The 15,802-nt window shown below is 33.6% G+C and overlaps 1 protein-coding gene across 1 annotated transcript in view; it reads left to right on the top strand.

The window, feature by feature from the left end:
- LOC136975688 (probable RNA-binding protein 46) overlaps positions 1 to 15,802 on the top strand; it is a 64,241-nt gene that overhangs the window by 28,861 nt on the left and 19,578 nt on the right. Inside the window, exon 2 of the mRNA XM_067270789.1 lies at positions 13,286 to 13,460. Within this exon, the coding sequence (XP_067126890.1) occupies positions 13,286 to 13,460 (175 nt within the window). The remainder of the gene's footprint in view (positions 1 to 13,285; positions 13,461 to 15,802) is intronic.

Raw genomic sequence — 15,802 nt, forward strand, 5'->3', positions numbered from 1 at the left:
TCTTCTGAATGCTAAGCGTTCAGAAGATGCCCTTCTAAGCGAGCACCAACAGGACATCCGAAACAACAGGTGTTCCACGTCATTATCTATTTATGCATCTGATCCGGAGATCTCGGCAGACTTCTCAAACGCCAAGCTCATTATTACAACTTCATATGTAGACCACCTCCAATGGTTGGAACAAGTTAAGATCTACAAGGCCTACAACACATTTTCACCCATCAATTCCAGGAATGAAATCACCCTCTCTTTAGCTTGGCAAACCCTATTCCACAAAGATGATTGAATACCTCTTCTACATTAAAGGATCAGACTACATATAAATAAAAATTAGGGAATAACAACTAGGGCTGTTCCTAGGGTATCTGCCGCCCGGGTGCGAGAATAATTTTGCCGCCCCTTCCCCCAAAGTTGTTAAAAATTTACAAATAAACGTTTCGAGTGAACCACTAGCCTTTTTAACTAATTCTTCCTTTTCACGCTTTCTTTTTCTGTACTGTGCGCCAGAAAGCCTTTTTCGATTATCAGACATCTACCAAAAAAAAAAAAAAAAAATGAATCCAAGTTATGATTCGTCGAAAAAATTTTGTTTTCGAAGATTTAAAGAAGCATAAATTAATTAAGCTTTGTTTTTCGAAAAATACCAACTTTTGAAAGGAAACTTTACAAAATTTTTTATTTTGTCTGAAAATTTCAACATTTTTAATCAAAACAAAAAAATATTAAGATTATGCTAATCTTTAATTAAACTATATTTTACTAAAAAAAAAAAGAAAAATGTTTTACTATTGTTATTATGTTGGTATTATTATTTAAGTTACAAAATTTAATTTAACAAAATATTATTTAAATTTTATTTAACCGTGCAAAAGCAAAATATAATCAAATTAATGTATGTACTCACCTTTAATTTTTACTGTCTCTCTAACCACGATATCAAACAAAAACTTTTTAAGCTGTTGCGATTTACACGATTACATGTTTAAAATTAAAATAAAAGAAATTATCCTGGTGCGTGCATTTTTCTGCCTAACCTAACCTGCTTTGACCACAGACGAGTATTTTCCTGTAAAATCTTCCTCGCGACCGACGTGAAAAATAGCTTAAGACGAGTTAATGATAAGTTAATTTTTCCCCTTTTTTTAAGGCGGCTCGCGCCGCCCCCTAGGCTTGCCGCCCGGGTGCCCCGCACCCTCTGCACCACCAGGTCGGAACGGCCCTGATAACAACGCTCATTTTTCTTCACTAGTCAACCCTCTGAGAACAACTTTTATTTGTATAAAATACAGAAGCTATTTTAGTAAGAAGCAGGACATTATGTAATGACTTTAGTTTACGAAACCTAGTATGCACGTGATTCCTTTCTGTATTTGAATTTTGCAATTTGAAATATTGTTCTAAATGGCTGGTCTTTGTTCTGATTAATCGTTACAAACGATTTGTAGCTTGAAGAAGGACCCAGGAGGGATCCGAAAATGTTTGCTAGGACAGTTATTTGTACTTCACGTTGGTTAAAGGTTTATGAGAGATTAATTGCATCTTACTCTGGTGTGTGATGATTCTTTATTAATATCCTTGTGGTCTATCGTCTGCCCTGAGGGTGGCATACCATCCCATTGTTCTTAAGGGACCACCTGCTGTTCCACCATTAAGAACGAGTTGAAGGAAAATTTCAGAGGGAAGGGAAATATAATATTTTAAAATAAAATGAATTATAACTATACAATAATGGCATGCAGCCACAATATGAATTAGAAAATGACATCATCATTAATTATTTAGACATTACAATGAAAAGATTTGATCATAATATTAAAATTAAAACATATAAAAAAGCCTGTAATATTAAAAATACAATAAATTATAAATCAAACTGCCCATTGTTTATAGAAAGAAATAATTTCATTACATTTTTATCAAAAATTTGGAGAACAACAACAGTTAATTACAAAATTTATATTAAATGGATATCCAAATAGATTATTGACAAAATGGATTAAAACTTATAAAGAAAATAGATATGAAATTAAATTTAAAAAACAGGGTGATAAATATATATCTTTTCCTTATATCCAGGGTATATTCGAGGAATATAAAAAATAATTTATTAAATTTGATATAGTATTGGCTGTAAAGCTAAAGAGTAAAGTGGATTTTAATGTAAAGTTTGATGATCAAATTCAACTGCAAAATATAAATTTTTCAAGTATTGTGTATAAGTTAAATTGTACATACATGCAGTGAAAAAAATGTATTATATAGGAGAAACAAAACAAATACTGGGAGCAAACTGAAGGAGCATGAAGTGGTCATTCAGTTAAAATATCATTAGTCCCCATGCTGGGAAGAGGGATTTAAGTACATGGGTGTGAATACACTTTAATTTATTGCAAGTGTATAAACTGTAACTCTTTCCAGTATCAAATGTTGCAATAATGGTAATATGTAGGCTCTGCTAATAAGTACATGGCATTATTTAAGTAGCCTGGTGGTAGTGTGGTGTGACGGGTTAAAGAAAACCACGTTATGTGAATAATCTCACGGATGCACACGTATTACAAATAAGTAAGCGAAGGCGGTTGGTTTACAATCGGTTTTAATCGCGCTACTATACTAATTAAATCTACTTAAACTAGGTTATAACTAATGTTAGTTAGATTAAGAAAGGAAATATAAGATGGTTATATTTTAAGAAGACCCCCCTTTCTTTGTTTGGCGAGTTTAGGAGGCCTATTACGATTAATGAAAGACGAAACCTGACTACTTGGAACTCCTCCGGTGGTACGAAACATCTAAATAGAAAGAACTACTTCACTTCTTGATAACACAGTCCTTTCACACAACTCTGAATTTCCCTCTCTTGTTCTTTTCTTCATCGGCAATCTTCTCCCTCTCTACACGTGTTCTTCTTCCCGCCGTTCTCTCGCCAATGCCGCAAATCGTCCCCCTCTCCTTTGACAAGGGGTGAGTGACCTCGCACTCACCCAAAACTCGCCATGAGAAAAATATTTTAGAAAATTAGTGAAAAGTCATAGACGATGGGGTTAGTGGAACAATGTTAAATGTTAACTTATAAAATACGATAATACATACATAATTACATGGGGGGGGCTTTACCCACCACAGTAGGAATGAAGTGGCTGGTATAATGTGAGGACAGATGAAACTTGTGATATACACTGAAACAAACTCCTTTGGGCATTTTTTTGTATTAGAAGATCTAGGAAATTGATGCTGCTGTCTTTTTCTTTTTCTACAGTAAAATTGATTGAAAGGATATCTGGAAATTGTTAAAATTGATATCTGGAATAATTGCTGTATAAACTGCAAAAATTCAAATTCAGTTCCATCCCATGCTAGTAATATATCATCTATACATCTAATATATAGTGGAAGATACTGGACCACTAAAGGTGCAAAAAAAAAAGAAACTCCTAAATTTAATATTTTTCATGATTAACTCTATAAGTATCACTGATAGTGGAGAACTAATTGGTACTCTGTTTTTGAAGATAAATTTGGTTATTAAAACAAAAGTAATGGTTTTCTATTATTAGGAGTAGAGCTTCACATTATTCTAAAACTTGCTGCCTAGACAAACTTTTGTTAAGTAGTAGTGCATTTGCCAACATTATTGCCCCAAAATACGGCATTGACGGATAAAGGGAAACAACATCAATTTTGAAAAATTTATATGAATTTGATGGTAAAGCACCTAGATATTCGTTGATTATCATGTTTGTTTCAATGACTGAAGTAACTAGATCTGAGTGGGGCATTAGGGATTTTAGAAATTTTGCCCTTTCCTTTTCTAAGAAATATGTAGGGTATGTGCATTTATTTACTAAGGGGGAATGGCTACTCTGGTTTTTGTACTTTTGCTTTAAAGAATAATCTCAAACATATGTTGTTAGTGGGGGATCTAAATGGCCAGTAAGAGATAAAGTGATTCTTGGCAAGGGAATAATCTGGCTAAAATAGGGTTGCCACCTATCCAGGTTTGACCCAGAGACTCCGGGATTCAGTGAGTTATTTCTGGGCTCCGGGGTTAATTAATATTTCTCTGGGTTGTGCAAGTTGAAATGAATATGTACAAAATTATATGCAAACCTTCGCATATATTTCTTCCCCTGTGTACCAAATTACTAGTGTGGTGGTCGTTGGCTTAAATACATAACGTCTATAACTGGCATAGGCGTGTGGTTGTTTGTATCGAGGGATTTGTACATACGCGAACAAACGTTATAAATAGGAACATAAAAACTTATATATACAATTAAATATTCCTTTATTTCTCTCGGAACACGGTTCTTTTCTTTATTATTTACAATTGATCCCAACTTGAGTATCCTCACTGGGGAAGGGGTCGCCACTTATTCGCATACAAGCAATAATACACACGCGCGTAACATAAAACCTATACAACCAACTTAAAAACTAAACTTATAACTACCTTAAAACTAATGTAATAGGGAAACGGATAGACTTAGGAAAGATAGAAAGTATATAGAAATAGACAGAAAGTACCTGGGTTCACAATCGATCGATACACTCGGGGAAGTATCCTTCCACAATGGTAGCCTTTCCTCCTCCTCCTTATTCGGCTGTTCATCCTCGATGTTCTCCTATTTTCTCGGCGCTCTCTGGCCCTCGTGCCTATTTTTCTCTGGCCTCAACGGTCCTGCAGCCTCCTTTCTTTCTCTCTCTTTTGAGTCTCGGACACTGCCTTGCACCTCTATTCCTCTCGAGGTCTAGCCAAAAAGTGTCCGTTCTTCTACCACTTAGCCTTCAGGGCTTCTTCGCCTTCTTTTGTTCTTACTTAGTTCTTAGAAGGGGTAATCCTGCCCTCCAGCGATAACAGTCAGATTGTTGAGACAAAGAGGAAAGGAACGGAAATAAGAGAATAGAAATGAAGGAAGAAGGAAGATGGTATGTATGGTCGTCGGAATTAGATTAAGAAGGATGGAAATGGATTCTTATGAACAAGTAACAAGCACGTCTTTATTGAACAAGAAGTGGTACAGAACTGACTTGTAGTGCGCAGGCGCGCTACAACATAACATATAAGAATTGCCAGAGATGGCGCTGCAATACATAGCATCATCCCCTCCTAAGGAGAATTACAAACAAACATAGTCTTGTAAGTAGGTAGGGGTTTTACGATGTCTACGACTTGATTCTTGAGTATTAGAAGAGTCTGAAGCTAAGGCAGTATCTGAAGAGGAATTTTTCATGTTATCTTTCTGAGGAGTGTTTTCAACTATTGGATTATTTTCTTCTTTTTCTTCCCACCACAGCTGAAGAGGAACGAATGAAGCACCTTGAGATTCGACGGATGCAGATGATCGAGATCTCAGTTGATCAATATGACGTTTCCATACGGAACCATTAGGAAGCTCAATGTTATATGTAACAGGTGAAAGTTTCTGAATAACTTTACCTGCAACCCAATATTCTTTAGAACAAAAGTCACGAGCAAAAATTGTGTCTCCTATCATAAATGAACGCTGTGGACGAACTACGTTGTTATTCGATAAGGTTAAAGGACGCAGCAAATCTAGTCTTGAGCGAAGTTTTCTGTTGAATAGCATCTCACTTGGTGTTTTACCAGTAGAACAGTGAGGAGTAGAACGATATGAAGTAAGAAATTGAAGGAGGGATGTCATTAAATCCTTTTCACGAATTAATTTTTTTAAAGAAGACTTAAACGTTTTGATAAATCCTTCAACTGCTCCATTAGTTGCAGGATGGTACGGCGGAGAGAATGTCTGACGAATTCCGTTCTGAGCTAAAAACGTTCTGAATTCACGAGATGTGAATTGAGGGCCATTATCAGAATGAACATGTAGTGGAAGGCCATGACGACTAAACCAAGATCTAAGTGCCAGAATAGTAGCGGAAGAATCTGTGGATTGCATTATTTGAATTTCAGGATATTTAGTTTTTGCATCAATACCTATTAGAAACATTTTTCCAAGGAATGGACCAGCAAAGTCAATGTGCAATCTACTCCAAGGCTCTTCAGGAATTGGCCATCTTAAAGTATTAGTAGAGGGAGGATTTCGATGGTAAGACTGACATAAAATACATTCTTTCACTGTTCGTTCTAGATCACTATCAATGCCTGGCCACCAAACAATTGATCTTGCTAACATTTTCGATTTAACAATACCTTGATGTCCAGAATGTAATTCAATGAGAACATTTCTGCGAAATTTTTCAGGAACAAATATTCTATCACCCATAAATATTAAGTTTCCTTCTAGAGAAAGGGAATCCTTGAATTTAAGAAATGGCTTAACAGTTGTATTTATCTGAAGCCAATTATTCTTGATACACTTACGCAAAACATTGAAAAGTTTATCTGTACGACATGCTTCTATAAAGGCACTATTGGTAAAAGGAAGGGAGTCAAACTGCAAATTAAATAATGAACTTGGAACTGAGTTACTAAAATCTTCTATGAATAAATCATTAGTAGTATTTCTGGAAAGGCCGTCAGCTATGATATTAGTTGCAGAGGAGATGTACTTGATTGTATAATTATAGTCATTCAGTATGATGCTCCATCTTTGTAGTCTAGCAGCTACAATCTCATTCTGTCCTCTTTTATCACCGAAAATTGCAAGTAAGGGCTTATGATCTGTTTCTAAGATGAAATGGCGACCAAGAAGATATTGACGAAATTTCTTGATACCAAAAATAATGGATAATGCCTCTTTCTCTGTCTGAGAATATCGACGTTGAGCAGGTGAAAGTAAAGCATTAGCAAACGTAATAGGACGTTTTACATTGTCGATAATATGGAAAAGAACAGCGCCGACACCAAATTGAGAAGCATCTGTAGCCAAGTATAATTCTTTGTTAGGATCATAGTGTATAAGAAGTGTAGCTTGTTTTAATGAGTTTTTTGCACTTTGAAAAGCAGATTCATGTTCTTTTGTCCAGGTCCAAGAACATCCTTTACGTAAGAGTTTGTAGAGAGGGTGTAGATAAGTAGACAGTTTAGGTACAAATTTAGAATAATAGTTCAACATGCCTAGGAACGAACGTAGAGAATGGACATTACGAGGCTTATGAGCTTTTAATATAGGATCCAGTTTTGAGGGTAAAGGAGCAATTCCTTGTTTTGAAATCTCAAATCCTAAGAATTTTACAGAATCTTGTAAGAATTTGCACTTTTGTTTATTTAGTTTGATTCCTTCTACTTCACAAATGGATAGGATTCTTTCAATATTACTGAAATGGTCTGACTGATTTGTACCAGAAGTAACCAAGTCATCAAAATATGGTTGCGTTTTCGGAATTGTGGAGAATAATTTCTCCATAGCTCTTTGAAATAAAGCAGGGGCAGATGCAATACCATATAAGAGACGATTGCACTTATACAATCCAAGATGAGTATTGATAACCACTAAATTTTTACTATCATCATCCAATTGGAATTGGTTATAGGCATCACTTAAGTCAAAGGTAGAGAACTTCTCACCTCCAAGTAATTTCATGGAAATCTCTTCCAAACGAGGTATTGGATGGACATCTATTTGTAACATCTTATTCAGGGTTAGATTAAAAAGTCCAGCTATCTTAACACTACCATCATTTTTAACTACTGGAATTATAGGTGTAGCCCAAGCACTGTTGGATATCTTAGAAATTACTCCAGCCTTTTCTAACCTAGATAACTCTGCTTCAACTTTATCCCTGAGGGAAAAAGGAACTGTCCTTGGTTTCAGAAAAATAGGATGTGCATCTGGTTTTAAGGTTAAATGAAGGGATATTGATTTAGAACATCCAATACCATCAGAAAATACAGTAGAGTATTTGTCTAGTAGAGTAAGCAGATTAGAGTTTGTATGAGAAATCCCAGGAGTAATACTGTTGATTTTACATGAAAGCTTTAACTCTCGAATCCAATCTCTTCCAATGAGATTAGCATTACCATGACGAACCACATAAAGGCGAAGTTTATGGCGAGAACGATTGTAAAGAACTGGTACTGTGATAAATCCCAATACATTCAACTTGAAATTTCCATATGTGCAAAGAAAATGTTTAGACTCATGTAAAGAAAAGGATGATAAGTCTCTGTTGAAAGTGGATTCAGAAATGATGGAAAGTGGGGAGCCAGTATCAACTTCAAAACTAATGTTCTTCTTGTTAATGGATAGAGTGAGAATAATAGGTGGAACTGGTGTGGAGACATCTTGAATATTGAAAAGATTAAAATAAGTTGAATTATCTATCTCTGAATAACCATTCGAATCTTTGTTGGTACGAGATAGTTGGTGTACGCTCACATGAGGATGCTTAGTTTTTCCACAAACCCTTGCAATATGACCAGGTATGCCACATTTATTACAGGTAAATGTTCTAAATCTACAATTCTCACGGGAGTGATCTTTGCTTCCACAAGATCTACAAATGTAACTACCAGTTTTCTTTGTTTCGAACTTAGTTTTATCTCTAGAACTATTCTCACTAAACTCCTTCTTTCTGTTAGGGAACTTTGTGGAACGAATTTTAAAACAATCGTTTTCGAGTGGCAATTTATTGAAACGACCTGCATCAATCAGAGCTTGTTCCATAGCAATAGCATAATTGATCGCTTTCTGAAGGTCTAATTCCGATTCATTTTTAGCAAAAAGATTTGAACGAATTCTAGGGTCGTACAAGCCTGACACAAATTGATCTCTTAAACGTGTTGCAAGGGAGTCTCCAAAATCACACTTTTCGCTTAAAGATTTTAACCCAACTATGAAATCATTAATCGATTCTCCTTCTTTCTGTACCCGGCGAGTAAAGTTCGCTCTCTCGGAAATTATACTAACTGATTTATTTTTATGTAATCTCATTATACTTTTTAAGTCAGAAAATGTCTTCGAAGAGGGTTTATCAGGTTGACAAAGGTTTCTTAACAATTTATAAGCCACCGGTCCCATCTGACTAAGAAGAGTAGCCACCATTTTTCTATCGTCAGTGATATTAGACGCTATAAAGAATTCTTCCAATTGTTCCACATATTCATCCCAATCACTATTTACGTTATACGGATTAACGTTAATCGTTGCCATTTCCGAATAAAGGAAAGAAAATAATGATAATAAGCAATTCGGTAACTTACGGGTCAAAGGTTCAAAGTCTAGCTTGAAGCCACGTGTTGACTTCGTCGAGGAAAAAAAAATAAACGTTAGTATTCTTGCTGAAACTTGAATAGAATTGAAGAAATAGACTATCTTTAATCCACCTCGTCGCCAGAATTGGTATGTATGGTCGTCGGAATTAGATTAAGAAGGATGGAAACGGATTCTTATGAACAAGTAACAAGCACGTCTTTATTGAACAAGAAGCGGTACAGAACTGACTTGTAGTGCGCAGGCGCGCTACAACATAACATATAAGAATTGCCAGAGATGGTGCTGCTATACATAGCAGAAGATAGAAAACATATATATGTATTTACAACTTATGAACTAAAACAAAAAAATAAACAAGAAAACAATATGGCTGACGGCCACAGGCGCAATGCTGCTGCACGCTATGTAGTTGTACTCTCTCTTATGACTGTTCTGTCAAGAGATGTCTATTGAGAGTGACATGATATAGCCTACATAGGGGACAGTTTGATAATCAGTGTTCGTGTTGGTTGATGATTAATGGTAAGTTATAGAATATAGTTACTCCTATCGTCCCACGATCTAGTCAGTCTCGAGCAGGCTAAATAGTGTTACATAACAAACAGTTCTGTTGACCCTCAAGAAAAAAAAAAGTATATATATATATATATATATATACTTTTTTAATTTAAAAAAAAAAAGCATATATATATATATATATATATATATATATTTTGATTTTTGGATGTTTTTTGTCTCCAAATTTTTCCAAAAATTTTTACCTGTGTGAAAAAATTTTATCGCGATTTTAATCAACCTTTAATGATGCACGATTAATGCTTAATTGTTTTTTTATGGGATTTTTTAAATCAAATTTCATTCATCATTCTAAAGTTCTAGTGCATGTATTTTACTTCGGTAAAGTTATTTAAAGCTACTTTCTGATGTCAAAAAAGACATCCAATAGTTTTTTAATTTTTTTAATTAATAGATTTTATTATATATATGTTTAATTAAGTCGGGGGGTCGGAAATCGCAATAAAGTGTAATTTTTGAAAATATTTAGAAATATACTGCCAGCTAGTATTCACCCTATTTTAGACCCTTCACCTCCTGAGACTTATATGGAAATGTCCCCGGGATTTTTTTTTGGTTTCTTAAATCATCATCTTGTAATGTCTGGGATGAACGAAACAATCTTGACATAAAGATCGGTAAGAAAAACAAGGACTTTACACAATAACAAAATTTATTAATTAAATAAAATAAGAGAGGAAGAAGAAAAAAAAAAGGGACACAGACTTAACCTAACAAGATACAAATTAATTTACAGACGATAATTACGCACGTTCGAATTACACATTATACTCAGTCGATTGGGAAATGGGGCATTCACGTGTTGGGAAAAAGTCCTTTCTAGCGAAATAAATATGATGACTGAATGAATGTTCCTTCCTCCACGAAATACTATTGTCGCAAAAGGCACATACCGTTTCCTCACGCCGATGGATCCGGATTGTTCTTCCTAGCTCCACCGCTCCAATTCTTTCCCTCTAATCCGTTAGTAAACTTCTCGCTCGATCCAGGCCAATCTCCAAGAAAGAAAAAGTACTCTGTATGTCACCACATGCACGTTTTATAAGTTCCCACCATCCGGGAACTTTTGTATCATGTGCCCCGTCAATCCACCAATGACCGTTTACAAACTTCACCCGTCAAGGGTTGGTACGCGACGACATAAACGGAACGGAATTTATTTCCGTTTCTCTAACTACAATACACAATAAATTAAATAATTGATACAAACAAACAAAATCAAAAAAATATATATACATTTAGTGATCAAGCACTACAATCTCCAGGCGAGACTAAGTTATGAGCAGGCAACCCTAGGCTAAAACCTTACTTGTTTTATGCAGAACACCTGGTGTTGGGTTTGAAGTCAATAATACAAACCTAGAATGTGAAAAAAATTGGTTTGCTCTAAGTAGAAAATCATAATTTTTGTAGAACACAAACTGTTTAACTTTGTCCAAAATGATCACTCTTAAGTTCTCTTTTAAAAGGAATTGTCTCACTGCATTACACTCTTTGTTGATCAGCTTAGGTGCTTGATATTGCTGGGACAAGTATATTTCCAAGATGGCAACAGTTTCTAGGTTTATTCCTTGATTTTCTTGAGAACAAGAAAATCAAAGAATTTTTGTTTGACCTTTGGTATTAATATATCTATACACTTGGATACAATTGTAATCTAACCTGATACACTTCAGTGTCACATTAGATTACACTTCTAGAGCTCCCAAAAATATGGGTTTCACTATTTAATAACTTAAAAAATTAAATCACATATGCCAATAATTTTCAATTTATGTAAGTTTAAAATAATTTTCAGTTTATGTTAGTTTAATAGCACCATTTAAATTTAACACATATGTTTTAAATTAATGTTAAAATTTATATCAACATTCTAAAATTTGTTTTTGTTTGGTCTGAAGAAGACATTCTATACATGTGAAAAGTACTTGCAAAGTACTTTAATATTTTGTATTTATTTTGTGTTTACTCATCAAAACCTTATTAACACGATAGACAGTGCTCTTCAACTTTTATCTAACAAAAGGACTATCTAAATTACACATTCCAAATTCTAAGTGATTTGTTTTTGTTTTCATTATCACTTTAAAGACCAAAACTTTTTCGGTAATTAATTTTTTACTTTGATTTGTTACTTTAAAATGTTATGCTTAATAGTGAACTAGAGATAGGTTTTTTCAAAAGATACTTTATATTTTTATATAAATACTTGTTAATTATTCATTAAAATCATATTTGAAAGAAATGTTTTGATTATTGACTGAAATTTCTGTTTTGTTCTGAAGTACATCATTAATATTGAAATCATGAACTGACATTTCAGTAATTTATTATATTTTTTTATAGTAATTTTTCTTATAAAGTTTGTTTGAATTTTAAAAATACTTAAAATAAATTCTTATAAATCAAACATATTAATACAGAATTATTAATCATACAATTTTGTATTAGCTTAGTTTCGATTTATAGTATTTAATTTAATTAAATTTTATGCATTTTAATTGCTTTGATTAATCTTGTTAGGACCCTGAGGTTAGACCGAAGTCTACCGGTCTACAAAAAAAAAAGGAGAGAGAAGTCGGCTTACAGAAGACGTGTTTATTAATAACTAACACCAACTGGTGAACAAAGAAAACTTACATACAAATTCCCTTCCAGCCTCAAGTGTACCGACAAAATTCCCGCGTGGAGAAAAATATAATTGTTCAGGATTGTACCTTGGACTGTCCTACGCCTGTACTGATTCACTTTAGTTCATTAATCTTTCCTACGGCTCCGATGGAGTTCGATTGATGAAACACCTCTTCTTTGTTCTCCGGGGCTCCCTGATCCTCACTCACGTGCTCGACACAGGTCTTCCACAACTGACAGCGTTCGGCCTCCAAAGATCCGGAAAAAAGGTGCCCTTCTACCTCAGGACCTTCTATATATATCGTTCGCTGTTGCCGTCTCCCACGTGATCCTTCGGCAACCAATCCAAGGCCCCCTTTTGCACGTGTCCCCCAAAGGTGGAACAAAAGGGGACACGTGTCGTCAAAGAATGACTAAACAAAGAAAAGAGAACCCGTTACAAAGAAAACGCGATAAAATAATACCCGATACACAATAACGCGATAATAACTAGATACAGTAATAACGCGATAATAACCCGATACAGTGACGCGAAGTTAAGTCTAATGATATACAATATATACAAATATACAACAAAAAAAAAAAAAACGAACAAATAGTGGCGGAGCACTACAATCTTCATCAAATCATTTACATTATATTCATTTAGAAAATTTGATATTTAATCATCAAAGTAATTAAAGTTTAAATTCTGAAGAATAAATATTAAGTAAATATAGAATAATAATATGAATTCTTTTTTTAACTTTTATAATTTTTAAGATATAATATATAAACTGAAAGAGTACTGATAACATTCAAACTTATATTTATCACTAAATAAATATTCTCTTACTAAATAAATTTCTTATCAATAATTTTTTAACAATACAAAACTGTAGTTGATAATTTGAAAAATAAAATGTTTTCTATTCTCTTTAAAATTTTAAAATTCTGTTTAGGTTACTGTTTTATACGTAAGAAACTTGATGCTCTCTTCAACCGAAGACAAAATTAGAGATGTATTCTCCTGTAACAATTCTTTAAAAGTTGAAAAAGTGAAGAAGTTGAGAGATTTTGCTTTCGTACATTACAAAAGCAGAGAAGATGCTGAAAAAGCATTGAATTCACTTAATGGTATGTTAACAATTTTTACATTAAAAATATTAAAAGTAATTTGTTAGGATTTATAATCAAACTAAAATTGCAATTTTACTTCTTATAAAAACAAATCTAAACCTATTTTATATAATATGTAATTTAGTTTTTATTTCTTATTGTTATAATTTATTCATCTGTTATGTTTTATTGTTTTTAATGTCTTTTAACTTGTGTTATTTTTTTGGGGGGTTTATTATCTGGGACAGAAATTAATTGTCTTCAGGCTTTTCCACTTACTTGTAAATAAATAAATAAAATAAAACTACTAGTGTTTAAAAACTTTAATATTGGAATCTAACACTTTGGAGCAAGTAATGCTTATACAGGGTGGACCAAAAAGAATATACGTTTTTCAAACTGATATATTTAATAAACTGTAAGACATACAACTATGGAACTTGGGACACATATTTATGAAACTCTCTAGTTTAGATTACAGGTGTTCAGTATGTCCTCCACCAGCGACACGAACAATATCACACCGATACTCAAATTCCTGTCATACTCGACTAAGCATGTCCGGTGTCACTGATGTAATGGCAGTACGGATCCGGTTCTTCAACTCATCGAGGTTCTGTGGTAGTGGAGGAACATAGACGGTGTCCTTGATGAAACCCCATAGGAAGAAATCACACGGCGTCAAATCCGGTGACCGTGGAGGCCAGCTGAAAAGTGCTAAATCGTCAGCTCCTTGACGTTTAATCCAACGGTTCGGAAGAGTTTCATTCAGAAACTGACGAACTTGACGATTCCAGTGAGGGGGTGCCCTGTCTTGTTGAAAAATGAGGTTGTCCTTGTTCAGCCTCGGAAACAACCAGTTTTGCTACATATGCAGTGACACCGGACATGCTTAGTCGAGTATGGCAGGAATTTGAGTATCGGTGTGATATTGTTCGTGTTGCTGGTGGAGGACATATTGAACACCTGTAATCTAAACTAGAGAGTTTCATAAATATGTGTCCCAAGTTCCATAGTTGTATGTCTTACAGTTTATTAAATATATCAGTTTGAAATACGTATATTCTTTTTGGTCCACCCTGTATTTAACACGTTCATGGCATTACGAGGCACATGTGACTCGTATGGACATGTCTAGTTAGGGCTACAGACATAATTGCTTCTTTATCCGTGGGGCGACGCATATGTTTTGATAACAATTCTTCAAACATCATGCTTGATATATCGATATTATTTTATTAGGTGCAATAAAATATATTAATTTAATAGTATGAGGCAGCACTGGTGACTCGTGCCGCCCTGTATTAAAATAAACTACGAGTCATGGGTGACTCGTAACGCCCAGCAGCTGCCTAAACATTTATCTACTGATGCCATGAACTTGTTAAGAATGCTATGTAAAAGTAACACAGTTGCTTAAGTGATGGAGAAATTTAGAAAAAGTTCACAAAAAGTTATATTAAAATAACAATAGTTAATAATAAACGCAAAACATCTTTTACACCAGTGACAGTCCAAAACAGAATTCTTATATATGGAGACAACCTTTTCTTTTAGGCTACGGTCTCGCAACATCATGTGAATGGAAACAGTGTCTTCTGGTAAATTAGCCAATTTCACAATCAAATACATAACATAAGATGTTTGCAATGTTTTTAAATTTTAAAAAAATTAAATACTGTCTGCCAAGGTTTTATATATTTACTTTATGATAAAGTAAAATGGTGAAAAAACTAAAATTTTTATTACCGAATCATCAAATAAATAAAACTGTCTTTTGGTGTTAAAACTCTAACAATGTTGAAATTAGCATTTTGATGATAATAAAATAACTATCTTAGTGATAATAAAAAACAATTTTTTCATATGGCATTGATGTCTTCTTCAGATTATTTGACCAATGGAGCATATTTAAAATTGTAAGTGTTAAAATTTGAATGTAAATACAAATTGAAGTTGTTAAATATAATGAATTTTATATGGGATAAAAAAAAGATAAAGTAATAAAGTAAATTATGAAAATTTAAGAGTAAGATATAAAACTTTAATGAATTAAAATAAAATAAAATGTAAATTTAAATTTTTGTCACAAGGTACCCATTTAGAAATTTAAATAGTGATATCCATATATTTGGGATTTTTAAAGTAGGTTTGTTACATGATAATAATATAGATATGTATAATGCTTCCTAAATGAAGATAGATTTGCACTCAACATTCAAACTATGTGTTGAGTGCAAATCTATCTTCATTTGGAAAGCATTATACATATCTACATTAGAACTCTGTAACAAATCTATAGAAATCCCAAATATATGGATATCACTATTTAAACTTCTAAATGGGTAACATCATACCTT

The sequence above is a fragment of the Centruroides vittatus genome, unplaced genomic scaffold, assembly GCF_030686945.1.
Source record: "Centruroides vittatus isolate TY-2023 unplaced genomic scaffold, ASM3068694v2 contig_377, whole genome shotgun sequence".
Lineage (NCBI taxonomy): Eukaryota > Metazoa > Arthropoda > Arachnida > Scorpiones > Buthidae > Centruroides > Centruroides vittatus.